Genomic DNA, 20,000 nt, shown 5'->3' with positions numbered 1-20,000 from the left:
CGCGGTCCCCTTGGCATTTAATTTATGTGTCTTGGGGGAGAGCGCGAGACCTCTGTAGCCGCTGCGCCCCCCCCCTGGACATTCTCCCGCCCCCCACTTTGTGCACCGCTGACCTAGAGTATTGGTTCAGCTCTGGAGACCAGATCTTCGGAAAGGTTGTGCAACAAAAGGCCACTAAGATGGTACATGATCTGCAGCTTAAGGCTTATCAGGAAAGACTACAGGACCTTAATGTGTACAGAGGAAAGAAGGGAGAGGGGATATGATAGAAACTCAAATGTATAAAGGGATTGAACAAAGTACAGGAGGGAAGCATATTCAGAAGAAAGAGGAGAGCTAGACAGCTGGAGGTGGTAGTGGTTAATACAGTAAGAGAATTCAAATATGCTTGGGACAGACAGAAGGCTAAATCCTACACACAAAAGAAAGCCAAAGATCAAAGAGGGTGTGAGGTTTTAGAGCAGAGGGAAATGGGCAGATACGGTGCGACAAGTGGCACTTACCTGATGTCAAATTCTGTGTCTATGTTAAGTTTATTAATCAAGTATCTCAAACAGGTCATGGGCCAAGGTTTATACCACCTCCGACCTGGCACGGTACACGGTAGGAGAAATGATGCAGAGTTTGTAACACCCCAACTATAGTCTGTGCACCATGCAACAGTTCCCTAACTCCTAGTGATACTCCCCAAATCACAAGCAGATGCACAGGGAGCAGAAGTACCAAGTAACCTTGATACACAGGCACTAAGGGCAAGAGCCACAAAGTTACCTAAAACAGGTCCGCACATTATATTCCCTGAGGTTAACGCGGATCATCACAGTTAATTGTATGCAAAAACAATGCTCAACTACATCTCATTAGCACAGGCCTAACGTCACGTTACCATAGCATAACGTTGTGTTAGCTTCCCTGAAATAGGGCTTTTGCTGAAGCGGAGAGAAAGAGGAAAGGGAAATAACGTGGTGTTACACCCATTCACACCCTGTAAAAGCCCTATTTCGGTGTCTGGATGTGAGTAACGCCAGGTTTAGGCATGCCCTAACTAACGTAACGTTAAGTCAGCACGTTAACCTTAAGGGCCATGGATGTGAGATATGGTGACACCTCATTTGCATATCATTTGCATGTCAGTATCACTAGCGGTCGTTATAGTGAACACTATGCTCTTTACAGGAGGCAACATGGCTTAACATTACACATACGCCGTTAGTGTTAGCGTGACAGAGCTTTGAGGATCTGGGCCTCAGAGACACAGAATGAAAATATCCTTCTGTCAGCGTCAATGTTACATCAAAAATGGAATTTGTGTCTTCTTAGAAGGTTGTGTACCCCTGAAGAGCCTAACACACAAACACACACATATATATATATATATATTTTTTTAAAGGAGCCATTTCCCTTCTGAGCCCCTCCTTTTTTATTTGAATGGATGGGAAGTAGGGGGTCTCGGGAGTTTCTGTTAGTTTCAGTTGCAGGGACTCCCTGGTTCCTGAGGTACATACCAGGTACGGTTGTGCTGGATTTCCTGGTTATTGGAATCCCCTGCCTCAGGCGGCCCAATAGGAAACTGCGACGGATGACGTTGCAACGTCTTATTGTCCTGTGTGTTTTCTCCGCTCTGGGGACCCCCTGCTTCCTATCCATGAGGGGGAGAACTACAACTCCCAGCATCCCATACCACCAAGTTAATTGGCATTAGAAACCACTGATCTGTTTGATTCAATGGTATAATTGCAAGGGTACAGTTATATATGAAATGGACTGTATGTCCCCGCAGTGTGTCTGTGTCTCAGGAACACACTTTAAGACGTGTATAAAGGGAGGTGCAGGGCCCTCTCACCTCTCCACTGTGCTCTGGATCTCAGATTGTCTCGCCTGCTGTAACAGGTCCAGATTTGCCTGTGTCTCCGACAGTTCCTTCTGCAGCCTCCGATTCTCCCGCTCCAAGTTATCCAAAGCCTGCAGGGAGGCGTGACGGGACAGGGAAGGGGAGAAACAAGAATAGAAAGGAGAGCGAGGGGAAAAAGAGAAAAGAACAGGGAGTGAGACAGAAGGTTGTATTCTATAACGTGATAGTGCCGATCTGGCGCCATCGACTGGAAAGGGAAGGAAGGATGAGATGTTCATTTCTAACTGAAATATAAACATAAATGAGACAATGAACAAAAGTGAGAGAAGAGGAAGGAAAAGAAGGTGGAAGAGAAACACAGACAAATAAAGCATAATAGAGGAAAGGCTGTGAATGAATATTACTAATGTAATATATATATATATATATATATATATATATATATATATATGTATATGTATATATATATATATATATATATATATATGCAAATATAGCTGTATGCTCATCTGCATGTCTTAGGCAGGTCTGCAACCCCGCCTTTCCCCATTATCACCCAGCATACAGCACTTCCACTGCAACAAGGGATTCTGGGAAATGACATGCAAATGAGCACACAGTGTCACTTTTTGCCTCAATAACCATTTTTAACATGGTTCCCTATAGGCTTAAGCTTGCTGCATGGTCACAGCTTTGAGCACAGCCAGGGTTAAGGTGCATACCCAGAAAACCACCCACAGACAGCTGTTTCGACCTTGATGGGTCTCATCAGTGTGGGGTTGATTTTAACTGGGAATGCAAGAGAGGCTATGGGATAGGCTATACCATAATACTGAGTTAAGTTATGGTGAGAAAAAAAGTGACAAAAACCCTCCACAGGAAAGCAAATATGCAAATATAGCTGTATGCTCATCTGCATGTCTTAGGCAGGTCTGCAACCCCGCCTTTCCCCATCATCACCCAGCATACAGCACTTCCACTGCAGCAAGGGAATATATATATTTTTTTTAAAAAAAAATTTTCACATGCCATTCATGAGGGTGTATGGGAGTCCGGTGGAGTTGGCGTATGGGTCAGAAAGACAGAAAAGGTTTTCTTGTCTCACCTGTAGCATGTCCGGCTCCCCCTTCTCAAGCATCTCCAACAGCTGAGAGGGAGAGCCAGGTAGCGAGGGAGGGGGGGAAGAGGCAGTGGAAAGAGGGGAAGAAAAGCAGAGGGGGAGGGGATGGAAGCGGAGAGGGAGAGAGAATGGGAGCGGGGTGATAGAGAGGATGGGAGCGGGGAGGGAGAGAGGATGGAAGCGGGGAGGGAGAGAGGATGGGAGCGGGGAGGGAGAGAGGATGGGAGCGGGGAGGGAGTGGATGGGAGCTGGGAGGGAGAGAGGATGGGAGCGGGGAGGGAGAGAGAATGGGAGCGGGGTGAGAGAGAGGATGGGAGCGGGGAGGGAGAGAGGATGGAAGCGGGGAGGGAGAGAGGATGGGAGCGGGGAGGGAGAGAGGATGGGAGCGGGGAGGGAGAGAGGATGGGAGCGGGGAGGGAGAGAGGATGGGAGCGGGGAGGGAGAGAGGATGGGAGCGGGGAGGGAGAGAGGATGGGAGCGGGGAGGGAGAGAGGATGGGAGCGGGGAGGGAGAGAGGATGGGAGCGGGGAGGGAGAGAGGATGGGAGCGGGGAGGGAGAGAGGATGGGAGCGGGGAGGGAGAGAGGATGGGAGCGGGGAGGGAGAGAGGATGGGAGCGGGGAGGGAGAGAGGATGGGAGCGGGGAGGGAGAGAGGATGGGAGCGGGGAGGGAGAGAGGATGGGAGCGGGGAGGGAGAGAGGATGGGAGCGGGGTGGGAGAGAGGATGGGAGCGGGGAGGGAGAGAGGATGGGAGCGGGGAGGGAGAGAGGATGGGAGCGGGGAGGGAGAGAGGATGGGAGCGGGGAGGGAGAGGATGGGAGCGGGGAGGGAGAGAGGATGGGAGCAGAGAGGGGGAAAGAGGAAGGGAGAGAGAGGATGGGAGAGAGGAGAGAGGGAGGGAGGCAGATGATGAATGAGTGAGAAAGAATGAATGCACAAATGGACAGAAAACAGACATGCACCGTACCCCGTGCTCCGCTGCCTCCCTCTCGGCTTGGTGTCTCCTCTCCATGTCCTCAGCCGTGCTGTTGGAGGAGGATATGCCAATGTCCCTCTGGTGCAGCTCCTCGGTCAGCTGTGAGATCTCCTTCCTCATCCCATCCAGGGCACTATTGTAGGAGAGTTCGGCCTGGGACAGCTGCCCCTTCAGCTGCGAGGGGACAACAGGGGACCGGTCACTGGCAGCTTTCACCTGCTACTAAAAGCTGTCAGACCCCCATTAAGGAGACCTGCAATCAGATTGTTTTCATGTAGACTTGCTTCTAACCCTTTCACTGCCAGATGGGCCAGTATCTCATTACACATATCATTGCAGACCTCACTGTCAGGTAAATGGTTAATATATCCAGAAATAATTATAATGGACGTCATGGTTTCCCTCTGTGTGCCGCCTACTTCAGTGTTCTGCGTCTCTCTGCTGTCACCTCCTGTGATGTCATTTATGGCTCTGCCTGTGATCGGGACTGTTCGGTGACAGGAGGGGGGGGGGGGGTTTGAAAGGAGTGGGAATTGACAATGAAGTCTTCCTTCCGGGCTGAGTTTCTTTGGCAATGATGTGCCCCCAGTATTAGGCCTCGGGCCGCGCTGAGCCGTGCTCCTGCTCTGCCTCGCCTGCTCAAGCTGGTGCTTTTTTGCGTCCTGGCAGGCGAGGCAGTGAGCGCACTTGGGGGCGGAGGCAGGGCGAAGGCGGAGCGGGAGGCAAGGCTAGTCCATCGTTCCCATTGGATGTTTGCGGTCCTCCGCGCGGAAATTTTAATCCTGCTTGTCTCCTGCAATTTTCTGAGCCTCGCACGCTTCCGCAAGCGGCTCCTAAAGCCGCGCCGATTACAGATGCAGGGGGTAAGTGCATCTGCTCTGCGCGGCTCAGCGGGGTCTGTTGTACCATGTCCCAGGCCTAAGAAGTATCTCTGCTGCTGAATCAGTTAGTGACATTGTATCTCGCTGTCCCCTGGCAAGAGCTGAACATTCTGTGACATCACACTGATGTCTGTGACACCTTTCATTTCCTGCACCATAAGTTACATCAAAGTGAAAACACAGAGACTTCCTGCTCTACTCGTGTTCAGTTTTTTAAACTTCCGAATGCTTGTAAAAGTTACGTTTTAAAATAACAACAAAGAGTTTCTTACTTCCGAAAATCCTGTAAATAAGACACACGCGGCATTAACCGCCCGCCTGCCACATATTGGGGTAACGTAACTTGCACGCCGCGTGCTCTTATGAAGCCGTCCCCTCACCTTCTTCATGGCATTCCCACACTTCTTGTGCTGCTCTTCCATCAGATGCAAGGACTCTCGCTTTTCTGCCAGGTCCTTGAGCAGCTGCTGGCACTGCCCGGTCACCGACGCAACACTGAAACCGTGACAAAGTGGACTTTCTGTACTCCGTATGAACGCGGAAACATGTCATCTGCTCTCATAGAGTATAAGATGTTTTATTAGCCGTTAATCGTATAACGTAGTTTCTGCTGAACCTGTCAATCATGTCAGAGTAACTCATGTTCTAGTGAACCTGTCAATCACATACTATTGTCATAATATCTATTGAGCCTGTCAATCATATGCCAATGGAAGAGGTTAGCTTATGCTCGTCAGTCATAAGAAAGTACCAAATGTTCCAGCGAGCCTGTCAATTATATATCCCAATATGAGGGTTTCCACCGAGCCAGTCAATCATATGTATGCATATCTTTATTTATATAGCGCCATTAATGTACATAGCGCTTCACAGCAGTAATACACGACATAATAATATAAATAACAAATAATACAAATAACACATAACAGGAATAAGCGCTTCAGACATAAAAGTACATTAGGAAAAGGAGTCCCTGAACCAAAAAGCTTACAATCGAAGTGGTAAGTAGGAAGAACGTAGAGACAATAGGAGGGAGTTCTGGTAAGTGTGTCTGCAAGGGGGGTAAGGTTTATGAATGAGGTGTATAGTATCAGCCACGGAGCTACTCATATGCTTCATCAAGCAGCTGTGTTTTAAGGTGGGTCTTAAAGGTGGATAGAGGGTGCTAGTCGGATATTGAGGGGAAGGGCATTTCAGAGGTGTGGGGCAGTCGGGAGAGGGCTTTAGCCACAAAAGGGGTAGAGAGAAGACATCCATGAGCAAAATGCAAGAGTCAGGATGGTGCATAGCGAGACATTAGGGCTGAGATGTAAGGAGGAGCAGAAGAGAGTAAGGCCTTAAAAGTGGGGAGGAGAATTGAGTGTGTGATACGGGATTTGATAGGAAGCCAGGAGAGGGATTTCAGCAGGGGAGGCACAGAGGCAGAATTAGGAAAAAGTAAAGTGATTCTGGTAGCAGCGTTTTGGATAGATTTGTAGAAGAGGCAGGTTAGAAAGGCTGGACAGCAGGAGGTTACAGTAGTCGAGATGGGAGAGAATAAGGGCCTGCATCAGAGTTTTAGCAGTAGAGCAACAGAGGAAAGGGCGTATCTTTGCAATATTGCAATGGAAAAAACGTCAAGTTTTAGCTACATTTTGAATGTGAGAGGAGAAAGTGAGAGAGGAGGTCATATATCTCAATATGAGAGTTTCCACCCATTTTGTCACTCATATTTCCATCAAGACTGACAATCATATATTAAGATATGAGGGTTTCCACCGAGCCTGTCAGTGATATATCAAAATATGCAGCTTTCCATCCAGCCTGTCAATTATTTTATAGCATCAGCGGTTCCACCGTGCCCGTCCACCATATGTCAGTGATACAGGTCTCATTTAATGCCACCAGTTTCATCAAGATCCATGTCAACTCGTCAATCTGTTTCTTATGTTACGTCATTTATGACCGAAATAGTTTGTACCCCTGCTCTTCCTCTTACCAAAGATGGGGTGCACTAGGGTTAATACCAACAATAGCACAAGAAAGTGTGAAGTAATGTCCGCTGAGACTACAGGCATTCTCCACAAAAGAACCCCGTATAGTGCACTGTCCTACGTATTATTGACAATGTTTGCTACAACAGGACTGGTCGTGGACTGAGATAATGGTGATGGCCACCACATATGAATCAGTCGTATTCCTCACACACCGTGGTACTACAAGATCTGTGACTCCCATGAGGCATTATAAAAAAAAGTGACATTTGGGATTATCCCTCCGTGTGATAATGAAACAAGTGTAATGGGCGTCAGTTACCAACCTGCCTTCTAAACGGGTCACCTCGGCCTGCAGCCTCTGCTCACCCCTGAGGCTGACAGACAGCTCCGACCACATTCCCTCCGCCCGGCCTTCCGATAACCTCATCTCCTGCAGCTTTTCCTCCAGAGACCTGCGCGGGTGACGGGGGGGAGAGAAGCACGAAACTCAGGTGTCACTGAATCACCCCTCAGAACAGTCTGTGACTTGAGGTCTGTATTTGGTGCGCAAAGGAAGGTTGGGTCACACATTATATATCAAGCACCACCCGGATGGGGGATACCTTTGGGACTGAAACATTGGTTTATCTGATGGTTTAAATATGTGTTTTTCAATACTGTATCCTTCTTCAAAAACAGCTGGTTTGGGTGATGTATTATGGTTTATTAATGATTTATGACAGATGCACACGCCAATAGAGAATAAGGTTGTGCCTATTTGATTTCCGTTTATGTATGTACTGTATATGTATTATATTATATATAAATAAAATCACATCTAACAGAATAAGGGTTCTATATAGTGGACTACATTAATTGGATTATTGATGCAGAAAAAATTATTATCTGCTTCGTCGCTCCTTGTTCTGTATCTCTCAGTGTATATATTCCTTCTGTCCCCCCTTGTCAGTTTTCTGGGCTTAGGTTTTATTGCAGCATACATAGGATGATCTACCGGCGGGGCCCCAGCTCCCCTCCGGCGCGGGACTGGGGGCCCCCCCAAGGTAACATTTTTAGGGGGGAGATTGAGCAAGAGAAAAGGAGAAGGGGGTAATTGAGCGAGAGGAGGGGGGAGGGATGAGTGATAGAGAAGGGGGGGGGGGGCAGTAGGACAGTGGCCCACCAACAAATTTGTGCCCATTTATTGGCACGCCTGAAAAAAAGGTTGGCCACCCCTGGTATATTTGAAGGCCGCATGGGGCTGTGGACAGAGATCTGGTCTGTGAGCGCACCTGACACTGTGCTCCCGCTCTCTCAGGGCGTGGCTCACTCCGCAGAATTCTCTCTGCAGCTCTTCTTTCTGAGTTTTGGAGTCCTGCAGGAAGTCTGCCTGCGCCTGCAGTGTGTCCTTCAGCTCCGCTTTCTCTTCCAGCAGCACCTGAACAGTCACAGCTCTGTCACTCACCCCCACCACGGTATTAGCCCTTTGAGTGCCACGGCCCCTCCGATCACGTGATCGCTTCAGTCGCTGATAAAGGAATGGAAGAGCCATCCCCCTTCCGCCCGACATCAGTTCAGATCGTGTCCTTCACTCCGCAGGAACACAGAGCGCGATCTGCCCTAGCAGAACGAGCAGGGTTTTTTTTCCCCGACGTAGCTACTGCACCAGGGGCGGCCAACTGCAGTTCTGAAGTGCCACCAACAGGTCAAATTTACAGGATATTCCATCTTCAGCAGAGGTGGCTCAGTCAACAACTGAGCCACTGATTAAGCCACCTGTGCTGAAGCAGGGATATCCTTAACAGCTGACCTATTGGCCCTTGAGGACTGCAGTTGGCCGCCCCTGTACTTCATCATTGGGCACCCAGACTGCCAGATCCCACGACACGGTTTGAGGGGTCATGCCACAGACCTGGCTACTCTCTGAGAACAGGTTGACATCACTATTTCTCAGAAGGGGTTGCCAAGTGGTAAAACGCCACTGCCGTGGAAGCCGCAATCGGCACTGACCGCCATTTTTCTAACTTAATTGAACCCTTCGAGCGCCCAGAGACCTAGCTACTATGTCAACAAAAAAAATGCTAGTTTTGCTAGGGGAGACTGCATCCTGCACGATCTACACTGATGAGGAACAGAAGGGGGATAACTCCCCTCTGGCACGCAAAGAGTTAAGAGATCTGTGCCCTTGCCCACGTTATTTATTTATTTTTTAATCCGAGGCCCCGTTCAGGAGATATAAGGGTCTGAAATATAAAAAGTGCCTGGAAGGTTAACATGGAACTCTCCCCAGAGCCCAGTGCTGTCTAAAGGTTACCATGGTAACCGCGGAAGCAAAAAGGTGTCAGGATTGTCGCACGTGGCTGCCTGCCCTCTCCCTGGACGCTCACCTGTGCGAGTTGGCGAGCCTCCTCCAGCTCCTGCCCCGCACGCACCTGGCCCGCGATGGCAGCCTCCAGCTGCAGCCGGAGCCTCTCCGTCTCCCCCTCCTTGGCGCACAGGCTGTCGTTGGCACGCGCCAGCTGCCCGCTCAGGTGCTGCAGTTCGGAGCGGCTGGCCACGCTCGTCTGCTCCAGCATCTGCTTCCGGCTCTGTGACTGGGACTAGGAGGGAGGACACGAGCGTCATCAGACTGCTGGGACAGGAGTCTTCGTCCAGTGTCTATTTTTATGGAAAAACGTATTGCTTTCCTTTTCAAAGAACAATTGCTTTATTCTGGAAGCCTCTGTCCCCATTTGCTCTCTGAATACTGAATCAACCATTCTGAAATACGCTTTTCCTCAATGTTACACACATCCGGAATCGCTTGAAATCAGACACAGAATCACTACTTTTTAAGTCACGTCAACCACTGTTTGGGAGGGGGAGGTTTACTCATTAAACTGCAATAGTGCCGATCGAGGCACTGTAGCCCTGGAAACTCCCACTCGAGTCAACGTTTACTATTGGCACATCTGAGTTTAACAGATAACCCCCTGGAGGCGCATCGCTCTCATCTCACTGTGCGCGTCCTCCTGCGATTTGGAGTCTCTCAGCAGTAGGACTTTCACAGACTATAACGGAATGTATCCAATTCGGCTTTGAATGCCGGAGGGGTCGCGGCCCCAGAGTGTCATGGCCCACCTTCGGCAAGGTGCGGTCTTATGTGATCGCGGCGGCCCTTAACCCGGGAAACGGAATGAGTCCTCCTCTTCTGTTTCCCTTCGCTGCAGATCGCGTCCTGAGCTCTGTGGAAACGCCGGACGCGACCTGACACGAAAAACAAGTTTTTCTTGGGCATGATGTAGACACTACTCTCCCTGCAGCGCCAGACCCAGTGACGTAGTGACTACAGCTTGGGGCAGCCACAGGGTTAAAATGCAATGGTGCCAATTGGGGCACCGTCGCCCAGAATCTCCCACTCGATTGTGGCACCATCTGCGTTTAACGGGTAACCCCCTCAAAGCGCATCGCTTCCGTCCTCCTGTGAGTCTGAAATTCTCAGCAGTAGGAATGATAGATTATAATGGGATGTATCGAATTCTGCTTTGTGTTTTGGGTTCATCGGCTCTAGCCCACTGTGTCACGTCTTTATCTAGTCCTACGTGTGGCAGAGACGCAAAGAAATGATACCGAATATTCTGTCTGAAACAATACATGTATCTTACAGATTCTAATTGTTTTCACTTTATTGGAAGTCAAAAATACCAGAGAACGCATGTTCCACACCAGATCCACAAAGCTTTGTTAAGTCCGGGCCCATAACGTGACATTATCTAAAATCAGGAACAGATGTTATATTCCGAGCGCAAAGCTAATTATCTGCAAACACAACAGCCAAAATATATCTCAGAATAGGATTAATCTCACGTTATTCTAGCATAAAGTTCGTTATCTTCCAATAACGTGATGTGAATTACATTTTAGCGATCCAGACCCTGATATAGGTATTTATTTCAAGAAAGGAAGGGGAGGGAAATAACACTATGTTATATAAATCATATCTACCTGTGGTGTTACACCCATCCAGACCCTGCAAAATCCCTATTTCAGTGTCTGTATGTAACGGCAAGTTTAGGAGTGACCTATCTTAGGGCTGGGACCCGCAGGTCCCAGTCCCCCCTCGCTGCACGGCTCACTACGCGCTGTGACGCGTCAGCCGCCAGGGGATGCAAGAAAATTGTGATCCCGAGCGGTGACGCGTCACGTGGTGCGCTGATGAGCCAATCAGCGGCGGGGGCGGGAGCTGTCATCAGGCAGCTTCCTACACAAGGGAGAGAGAGAGAGAGAGAGTGTGTCGTTTGTGGCAGAAGGGGGAGGGAGCTGCTTACCTTATAGCAGCCCGCAGCAGTTCCTTCTTGCAGCCCGAGCCCGTGGAGGGAGGGGGGGGAGTAGAGGGTCCCTCCGCTCAAACCACGCCCCCCCACCTCCCACTCCCTACAGACCGCATATCGCGGTCTGTGTCTGTCAGCGCCCCGCCTGTCTGCAGTGCGGGCGCGCTGACTGAGGGAGCGGGGCCTTAGCCTTACACAGTGTTAAGTCCATGCGTTAAGCTTAACAGTCTTTAGTAGATATGCAATTGTATTATAATTAGGGTGACCAGGTGTCCCGTTTTAGCCGGGACAGTCCCGTTTTTTTAATGGCTGTCCCGTTTTTTTAATGGCTGTCCCGTTTTTTTTTTTTTTTTTTTTCCAAACAATTTTATTAGGCAATTAGACATTGTTACAGAAATAAAAAGCAATGTAGCCTAACATTTGACATTTTTTTTTTTTTTTTTGGGGGGGGGAAAGAAATTGACTGCAACTGTTGTCAAAAAGAGGGGGGAGTGCCTCCAGAGAGGGGAGGCAGAGGGGGGAGGAGGGGGGGGAGGGGTGGGTCGGGGGGGGGGGGTGTCCCATCTGGCTGTTGGGGATGTCTTGTCGGGGGTTGTTTCTCGACTCTTAAGGGGAGGGGGTAACCCTCCGTCTCCCCGGGGTTGGGCCACCGGGCCTGTAGCGGGAGCTCCAGGGTTCCCAGATATCCTCATGGGCCTGGAGTTTTTGCCTTACAGTGGCAGTTAGCCGCTCCATAATCAGTACCTCTCCGACCCTTTTTTCGATAGTCCCCATTGCCGGGGTGGTAGTTTTCCTCCAGGAGGCCGCAACACAACATCTGGCCGCAGTGAGAATGAAGGATATTAATTTCCTGGTAGGCCGGACTATGTCTGACATAGGTGCGGCCAACAGGTAGGTCAGTGGTTCGATAGGTAGTTCCAGGTCGGTGACCTCTTTTATCAGAATTTGGACCTTGGCCCAGTATTTCACAATTTCTGGACAGGTCCACCAGATGTGGACCATGTCCCCTCTATGACCACAGCCTCTCCAGCATAAGTCGGATGCCTGAGGGTAGATCTGGTTTAATCGTGCTGGGGTAAGATACCAGCCAAACAAGATTTTATAAATGTTTTCCTTTATTGTGGTGCATAGGGAGGTCTCCGAAGCCGCCTGCCAGATTTCTTCCCAAGTCTCTCTATCTATATTTATATTTAGATCTGCTGCCCATTTGAGCATGTAATCATGCTCCTTGGGGGTTGATGAGTGCTCCAGGACTCCATATATGTCCGAGATTAGACCTTTCTGGTGGGTCTTAGTCTCGCAGAGATGTTCGAACCTCGTGAGAGTGGGGTATTCTGGAAGAGGGCATGTTGTTCTAATGAAATTTCTAATTTGAAGGTATTTAAATGTGTCCAATTCCCTGATTTTATATTTGGTCCTCAGTTCTTGGTAGCTCAGAAGCCTCCCTAGGCTCAGTAAGTCCGCAATCGCCTCTATACCCCGCGCGCTGAATTGGTCGAACAGCTTAGAACCACATCCCGGGGGGAATTTCGGGTTGTTAAAGATAGGGGTCAACTGAGAGCTTTTGGAGGTGAGGCCGTATTTGTATTTACATCGTGTCCATACGTCCCACGTGTGACGTGCGGCTTGTAATTTGAGATTGGGCGAGGGCCCCTCTCCTCTGTCCAGGCTCCAGAGGCAGGCTTGCAGGGAAGGCATTTTGGCACACCGAGTCTCTATTTCCACCCAACTACAACGGGTCGGGTCAGAGTTCCACATTACTACCTGCTTGAGTTGTGCCGCCAAATAATATTTGTGTAGGTCAGGAACTCCCAGTCCTCCCTTAGATCTTGCCGCCATCAGGACCGCTCTAGCGACTCTGGGTCTCTTGCCCTGCCAAATAAAGTGGAACAATTTGGTCTGTATGTGTTTTAGATCAGTGCCAGGGACGTGGGTCGGTAGTGTCTGGAAGAGGTATAACATTCTTGGGAGTATATTCATCTTAGTGGAAATAATTCTACCGATCCACGATATCTGGTAACCTTCCCACTGATTTAGATCCTTTTTGATCTTGTCCCATAGCTTCGGGTAATTATCCCGGTATAAATCCCGATAGTGCCTTGATACATTAATTCCCAGATATTTAATATATGAAGGGCACCATCTATAGTTAAAATTTATTTTGATGAGCTTGACTTCGGGATCTGGGAGACTAAGGTTTAGGGCCTCTGATTTGTCGCTGTTTATTTTGTATCCTGACACCCTACCAAACTCCGCCAGTTCCCTCTGAAGGTTAGGGAGGGAAGTTAGGGGTTTAGTCAGGGTGAGGATGATATCGTCAGCGAATAGGGAAATTTTGTATTGTGCTTTGTCGATTGGGATACCCTGAATATTCGGGTTTTGTCTTATTTTAGACGCCAGCGGTTCAATCGTGAGGGCGAAGAGAAGGGGGGAAAGGGGGCATCCTTGGCGGGTGCCGTTTTTGATATGGAATCGTTCAAGGCCTCCACCTGGGAGTCGTACTGAGGCCGACGGGTTCTGGTAGAGTGCTTGAACCCCTTTTAGGAATGAATCTCTGAAGCCAAATTTTATCAATGTTTGGTCTAGAAACAGCCAGTCGATTCTGTCGAATGCCTTCTCTGCATCAAGGCTTAATAGCATCGCCTTTGAGCCTGAAAGGTGGGCATGGTCAACTAAGTTAATGATTTTACGGGTGTTGTCTGAGGCCTGCCGGCCCAGGACAAACCCGACCTGGTCCTTATGTACTAGTCTCGGGAGGATAGGGTTAAGTCTGTTCGCCAGAATTTTACTGTATAATTTAAGGTCGTTGTTCAACAGTGAAATTGGTCTGTAGCTGCCACATTGGGTGGGATCCTTCCCTTCTTTCAGTATTATAGCCAGATTAGCGGACGACATTGTGGGTGGGATAGGATTCCCTTCTAAGAATGAGTTGAACAAGCTTAATAGGTGTCTGGACAGGATGGGGAAAAATTTCTTATAATAGGCATTTGTGAAACCATCGGGGCCCGGCGCCTTGGATATCTTGGAGGCCTTAACGGCCGCTTCTAGTTCTACTAGCGTAATTTTAGCGTTTAAAATAGTATTTTCTTCCTCTGTTAGAGATGGAAGATCGCAGTCAGATAAGTAGTCTACGGCTGACGCCAAATTCGCTATGTTAGATTTAGCAGAGTGGGTTCTTAAGTTATATAATTTGGAGTAGAATTTGGTGAATTCCTCTGCTATTCTCTTTTCGTTATATTGGAGTTCACCAGAATTATTCCTGATCGCCGCTATATGTGACCGTTTCTGTATTCCTCGTAACTTACTAGCGAGAAGTCTGTCAGCCTTGTTCCCTTTATCATAGTACCTCTGACCCGTCCATTTAAGAGCTTTTTCTACAGTTTCCAATTGAATTATTTTTAAATCATTGCGGGCAGTTGTCAATTGTTTATAAATTCTCCGGGAGGGATTATTTTTATGCTGCTGCTCTAGAATGATTATTTTGTCTGTAAGCTCTTTAGTTAATTTCAGTCTAGTTTTTTTCCTGTGGGAGGCAATTGATATAAGAGTTCCTCGAATTGTCGCCTTATGGGCTTCCCACAGGCTTGCCGGAGATGTAACGGAGCCTTTATTTATTCTAAAATATTCCTTGAGAGACTTTTTGAGTTCCATCACTGTCCCGGAGTGGTTCAGTAAGGAATCATTTAGTTTCCAGCTATATGAGATAATTTTTCCAAATGGAATGGATAGGGTCATGGTGATAGGGGCGTGATCTGACCACGTAATAGGGCCAATGTCTGAGTCTAAGGTGGCCTCTAGTATGTTCTTGGTAGTAAGAAAGTAGTCAATACGGGAATAAGACTGGTGTGGGGCCGAGTAGAAGGTATAGTCCCTTTGCCCCTGATGTTGTGTTCTCCAAATGTCCACCAGAGAAAAGTCCCCCACAATGTCCTTAAATTTTTTCCCCAGTCTTTGTGACTGAGTGGAATGTTGTCATCCAGGGTGGCTCGATTTGTCTTCTTTTGGATTGAGAGCCATATTTAGGTCCCCAGCGATAAGTAGCGAGGAAAGGTACTGTGGGTCAATTTCTTCCAGAACTTTCTTCAAGAATTCTGTCTGATTCTCGTTTGGGGCATATAGGTTAATAAGGGCGATTGTCGTGCCGGAGAGTGAGCCGTACACCACAATAAATCTTCCCTCAGGATCTGCTTGTATTTTCGCTAAATTAAATGGGGTGCCTTGACGGATCAAAATGGCGACCCCTCTGCGTTTGCTGCTGAATGACGAGAAGTAACTCAGTGGAAACGCATGTTGAAAGATTTTAGGCGGCTCTTGAGACGTGAAATGCGTCTCCTGGAGGAAAACAACATCTCCCCCTGTTTTCTTAATCTCCTGGAGGGCCAGGCGTCGTTTTCTATTGTTGTGAAGCCCTTTCACATTTAAGGAGACTATCTTTAGTGCTTTTTGGTGGGACATTTTAACCCTCTAGAGGGTGTCGCGTGTGTTGTTCTTAGGTTAGTACAGGAGGGGAACAGCCAAAATGGGTAGAGGGGGGAGGGTTGGGAAGGGGGGCCGCTGGGAAAGAAACAGCGGGTCAAAGAAAGAAAGGAAAGTCGACCCTAATGGGGTCTGAAAAGTATTAAGCCGGCCTTTGGTAAGGGACCGGTTAGTGGGGTTTAAGACCCTTGGGGGCGGGTCCGAGAACGGTCCCCAGTGGAGGCGGGCCGAGTGGAGACCCCTGAGGCTCTGTAGTTTCCTCCGATATTTGTTTCATCGGATGAGACTGGTGGATATGGTTGGTAGTTATGCCTTCGCCTTGCCTTCTGAAGAGTGGGGTGAGTTTGGGGGGAGAAAGGGAATAGTGGGTGGGGGAGGGGGAATGGGGGAAGAGGTGAGGGTGGGATTCTTCACGTAGGTAAGTCCTCTCAAGTAACAGGCCCATGCTACATAATTTACTTTTCCTCTTTATCTCGGTTCACGCTGAGGGATGCCGTGGGTGGGGTGGTGGGTAGGTACAGGGGTTGCTGGGAGGATAGGTAGAAGGGGAGGGAATGGGAGATGAGGGTAGAGGGGGGGTGAGGGGACGCACAGATTGAGACCTTACACCTTGAACATTATACATACTGTAGTTCACGTACATTTGTTTGGACGGCAATTGATTGGATTAGTACAGAGGTTATGCGGCCTCTTGTGGTCAGCCTGAATAATGCAACTTTTGAACTCGTAGTCCCAAACCTTATGGCAGAAGCTAAGGCAAAGGTAGATAGACCTGTGCAGGGGGGGTGGGGAGTGGTTGGGAAGGGAGGTAGGGAGGCGGGGGTATGTAGGGAGAGGGGGGGAATGGTAGGGTGGGGCGTGGCAGGGGGTGGGGGGAGGGAGAGGGAAGGGGGGGGGTGGGGAAGGGGGAGAGGGAGGGGGGGGAATGGGGGAGGGGGGGAGAGGAAGGGGGGGGGGGTTGGGGAGGATAGGGAGGGGAGGGGGAAGGGGGGGGACAGGGAGGGGAGGGGGAAGGGGGGGGACAGGGAGGGGAGGGGGGGGGGGAGGGGGAGGGGGGAGGGGGGGGAGGTGGGGAGGGACGCACAGAGTGAGATCTTGCATCATAACCCGTATACATAATTCACATTTAATTGTTTGGAGGGTGGGTAATAACAATTGTACAGAGGCTCTTGTGGTGAGCCTGTAAAATGCAACTTTCAAGTCCATATTCCCAAACCCATTCAGCAGGAGCTAAGGTAGCGATAAGAAGACCTGTTCAGGGGGAACCGGGATAGGTTGGGTAGGATGGAAGAAAGGCGGGAGAGGAAGGGGACGGTAGGAGGAGAGGGGGGGAGTCGAAGGGTGGGATGTGTGTAAGCGATGGAGAGGGGCCGAGGGAGGGGGGTGGGAAGGAGGGGGAGGGGGAGGGGAGGAGAGGGAGGGGGGGGAAGGAGAGGGAGGGGGGGAAGGGGGGGGGAGGGAAGGAGGGGGAGGGGAGGGAAGGAGGGGGAGGGAAGGAGGGGGAGGGAAGGAGGGGGAGGGAAGGAGGGGGAGGGAGGGGGGGGAGGGGGAGGGAGGGGGGGGAGGAGAGGGAGGGGGGGGGGAGGAGAGGGAGGGGGGGGAAGGAGAGGGAGGGGAGGGAAGGAGAGGGAGGGGGGGAAGGAGAGGGAGGGGGGGGGAAGGAGAGGGAGGGGGGGGGAGGAGAGGGAGGGGGGGGGAAGGAGAGGGAGGGGGGGGGAGGAAAGGGAGGGGGGGGGAAGGAGAGGGAGGGGGGGTAAGGAGAGGGAGGGGGGGAGGAAGGAGAGGGAGGGGGGGGGAGGAGAGGGGGGGGGAGGAGAGGGGGGGGGGAAGGAGAGGGGGGGGAGGAGAGGGAGGGGGGGAAGGAGAGGGAGGGGGGGGAAGGAGAGGGGGGGGAAGGAGAGGGAGGGAGGGGGGGGGAGGAGAGGAGGGGGAGGGGGGGGAAGGAGGGGGAGGGAAAGCGCGGGAGAGGGGGGGAGGGGGGGTAAGGGTGGAGGAGGGGTTGGGGGAGACGCATCGATTGAGACCTTACATCCTATTCATTATACATAGTTCACATTCATTTGTTTAGACGGCAAACAATAGCAATTATACCGAGATCCTGTGGCCTCTCATGGGCACCCTGAATAACGCTACTTTCAAACCCCTGTTCGCAGACCTATTTAGCGGAGCTAAGGTAAAGGGAGGCAGACCTGTTCAGGGGGGTCAGGGGGGGAGTGGGGGGGAAGGAAGGGAGGCGGGGGAGTAGGGAGAGGGGAAAAAAAAAAAAAAAAAAAAAGGGGGGGGAGAAGGGGACGAGAGGGGAGGACGAATGGGGAGTGGGGGGGAGGAGGGGAAGAGGAGGACGCGGGGAGGGGGAGAAGGGGTAAGGGGGACAGGGTATCAATCTGAACAATAGGCTGTATACATTGTGTGGGGGTCACAGTTCATCATTTAGGTGTCAGGGAAATGCATTAATACAGGCGGTGTTGCTAACATGCTAACCTGTGTAATGTAGCATGTTTGCCTATATTCCCGGGCATGCCTAGTCCGGTTGGAGCAAAGATAAGTGGTCAAGCGCCTGACCGTCAAGGGGGGGGGGGGTGGGAGGGGGAAGGCGGGGTAGCTGGGGGGGGGGAGGGGAGGAGGAGGGGGGAGAAGGTGGGGTGGGAGAGATGGTGCTGGGGGGGGGAGAGATGGTGCTGGGGGGGGAGAGATGATGCTGGGGGGGGGGAGAGATGGTGCTGGGGGGGGGGGAGAGATGGTGCTGGGGGGGGGAGAGATGGTGCGGGGGGGAGAGAGATGGTACGGGGGGAGAGATGGTACGGGGGGAGAGATGGTACGGGGGGGAGAGATGGTGAGGGGGGGGGGAAATGGTGAGGGGGGGGAGATGGTGAGGGGGGGGAGATGGTGATGGGGGGGGAGGGGGGGTTGGAGGGGAAGGGGGGGTAGAAGGGGAGGGGGTGTCGACCTGGACACTTAGCCTAATCATTATGAAGGGTTTCTTATCAATTCTTTAGGTCTGAGATGTCTGAGAAATATTTTGGAGCAGACAATGTATACATCCTTGTGACAGTACTGTGGGATATAGCTTGCCTGCCTATATTCACGGACCTAATTTGCCAAGTTAGGTCAGGGGAGGGGGGAGAACACAGAGGGGGGGGCGGGGGGAACACAGAGGGGGGGGGCGGGGGGAACACAGAGGGGGGGCGGGGGGAACACAGAGGGGGGGCGGGGGGGAGGGGAGAACACAGAGGGGGGGAGAACACAGAGGGGGGGCGGGGGGGGGGGGAGAACACAGAGGGGGGGCGGGGGGGGAGGGGAGAACACAGAGGGGGGGGGCGGGGGGGAGAACACAGAGGGGGGGGCGGGGGGGGAGGGGAGAACACAGAGGGGGGGGCGGGGGGGGAGGGGAGAACACAGAGGGGGGGGCGGGGGGGGAGGGGAGAACACAGAGGGGGGGAGAACACAGAGGGGGGGGGCGGGGGGGCTGGTGAGGAAGGGGAGGGGGGGTTCCTATCAACTCTCTCTATGGGACCTTCTTAAACAGGGTACATAATCATTAGTTCAATTGGGGGGTGAAATGTAAAACTTGGGACAACGGGGGAAACTCCAACGGGAAGGTATATGGGGGTAACAGTGTTACAGACCGTCTCTGGGTGTCTCTCCCTTGGGGGCGGTTGGACTGTCTTGCGTCCTAGGCCCGCTCTTGACCGAAAAACCAAGGGGGGGGGGGGACGGTCTGGTCCATGAGAACGGCGAGGGGCAACTCGGCTAAACCTTGGCGCACCCCCCTCAGCCGAGGAGGGGGCCAGCGCTCCTGCTGGAGACCGGGTTATAACTGTGGCTGCCAAAAGCTTAGGGTTTCCAAATCCGGGGTAGCGTGGTGCGGCGGGAAGTGTCGTCTGGATGGCGGCCGCGAGTGATGACGTCATCTTCTCAGGCTGGACACCGCGTGGTGCTCCTTGACGAGAAGAGGGTTCTCCGGGCGCCATCTTGTAGGGATTCGGCTCGCACGAGGTGGGCTTCGTCCTTCGGGTTTCCGCGATGCGGCGGCTGGTTCCCGGGAAGTGCAGCGAGGTACTAAGGCTGTCAGTCCTCTGGGAGTCGATGGGGAGCCCTGAGTGGAGGTAAGAGGTGTGGATCCGTTCGGATCCTGCGTTGGGGTCGTTCCAGGCGCCATTTTGTGGGATGTTGGAGTTGTTCTCCCGGGAGGACCTCCATAAAATCCAGGGGGTCGCCTTCATCTGTCTCTGGACTGCCTTTGCTCCGCCAGTCTCTCCGACGCTCTTACTGGAGGGTCCTCTCTGCCCCGAGGTCTGTCGCCGGTTTGGTGGACATTTTGAAAGGGCTCGGCGGGAAGGCCCAGGGTCTTTGCCAGTGACTCCATTTCCTCCGGGAGTCTGATGACCAGAAATTTACCTTTGTGGAAGATGGTAAGTTTAAACGGGAAC

General features: G+C 51.4%; 1 protein-coding gene across 6 annotated transcripts in view; it reads right to left on the bottom strand.

Annotated features, from left to right (window-relative positions):
- The window catches only part of CEP63 (centrosomal protein 63), a 59,309-nt gene that overhangs the window by 5,202 nt on the left and 34,107 nt on the right, over positions 1 to 20,000 (bottom strand). For 5 of the 6 annotated variants that reach the window (XM_075570280.1, XM_075570279.1, XM_075570278.1 and 2 more), the window contains 6 exons: positions 9,172 to 9,384; positions 8,077 to 8,222; positions 7,129 to 7,257; positions 5,210 to 5,324; positions 3,940 to 4,122; positions 1,844 to 1,962 (listed from right to left, as the gene is read on the bottom strand). In XM_075570280.1, coding sequence (XP_075426395.1) covers positions 1,844 to 1,962; positions 3,940 to 4,122; positions 5,210 to 5,324; positions 7,129 to 7,257; positions 8,077 to 8,222; positions 9,172 to 9,384 — 905 coding nt within the window. The remainder of the gene's footprint in view (positions 1 to 1,843; positions 1,963 to 3,939; positions 4,123 to 5,209; positions 5,325 to 7,128; positions 7,258 to 8,076; positions 8,223 to 9,171; positions 9,385 to 20,000) is intronic. The other variant, XM_075570282.1, reaches the window with a different exon arrangement.

Source organism: Ascaphus truei, chromosome 14 (genome assembly GCF_040206685.1).
Source record: "Ascaphus truei isolate aAscTru1 chromosome 14, aAscTru1.hap1, whole genome shotgun sequence".
Taxonomy (NCBI): domain Eukaryota; kingdom Metazoa; phylum Chordata; class Amphibia; order Anura; family Ascaphidae; genus Ascaphus; species Ascaphus truei.
Note: the sequence above shows the minus strand (reverse complement) of the source record. Positions and strands in the feature narration are given on the sequence as shown.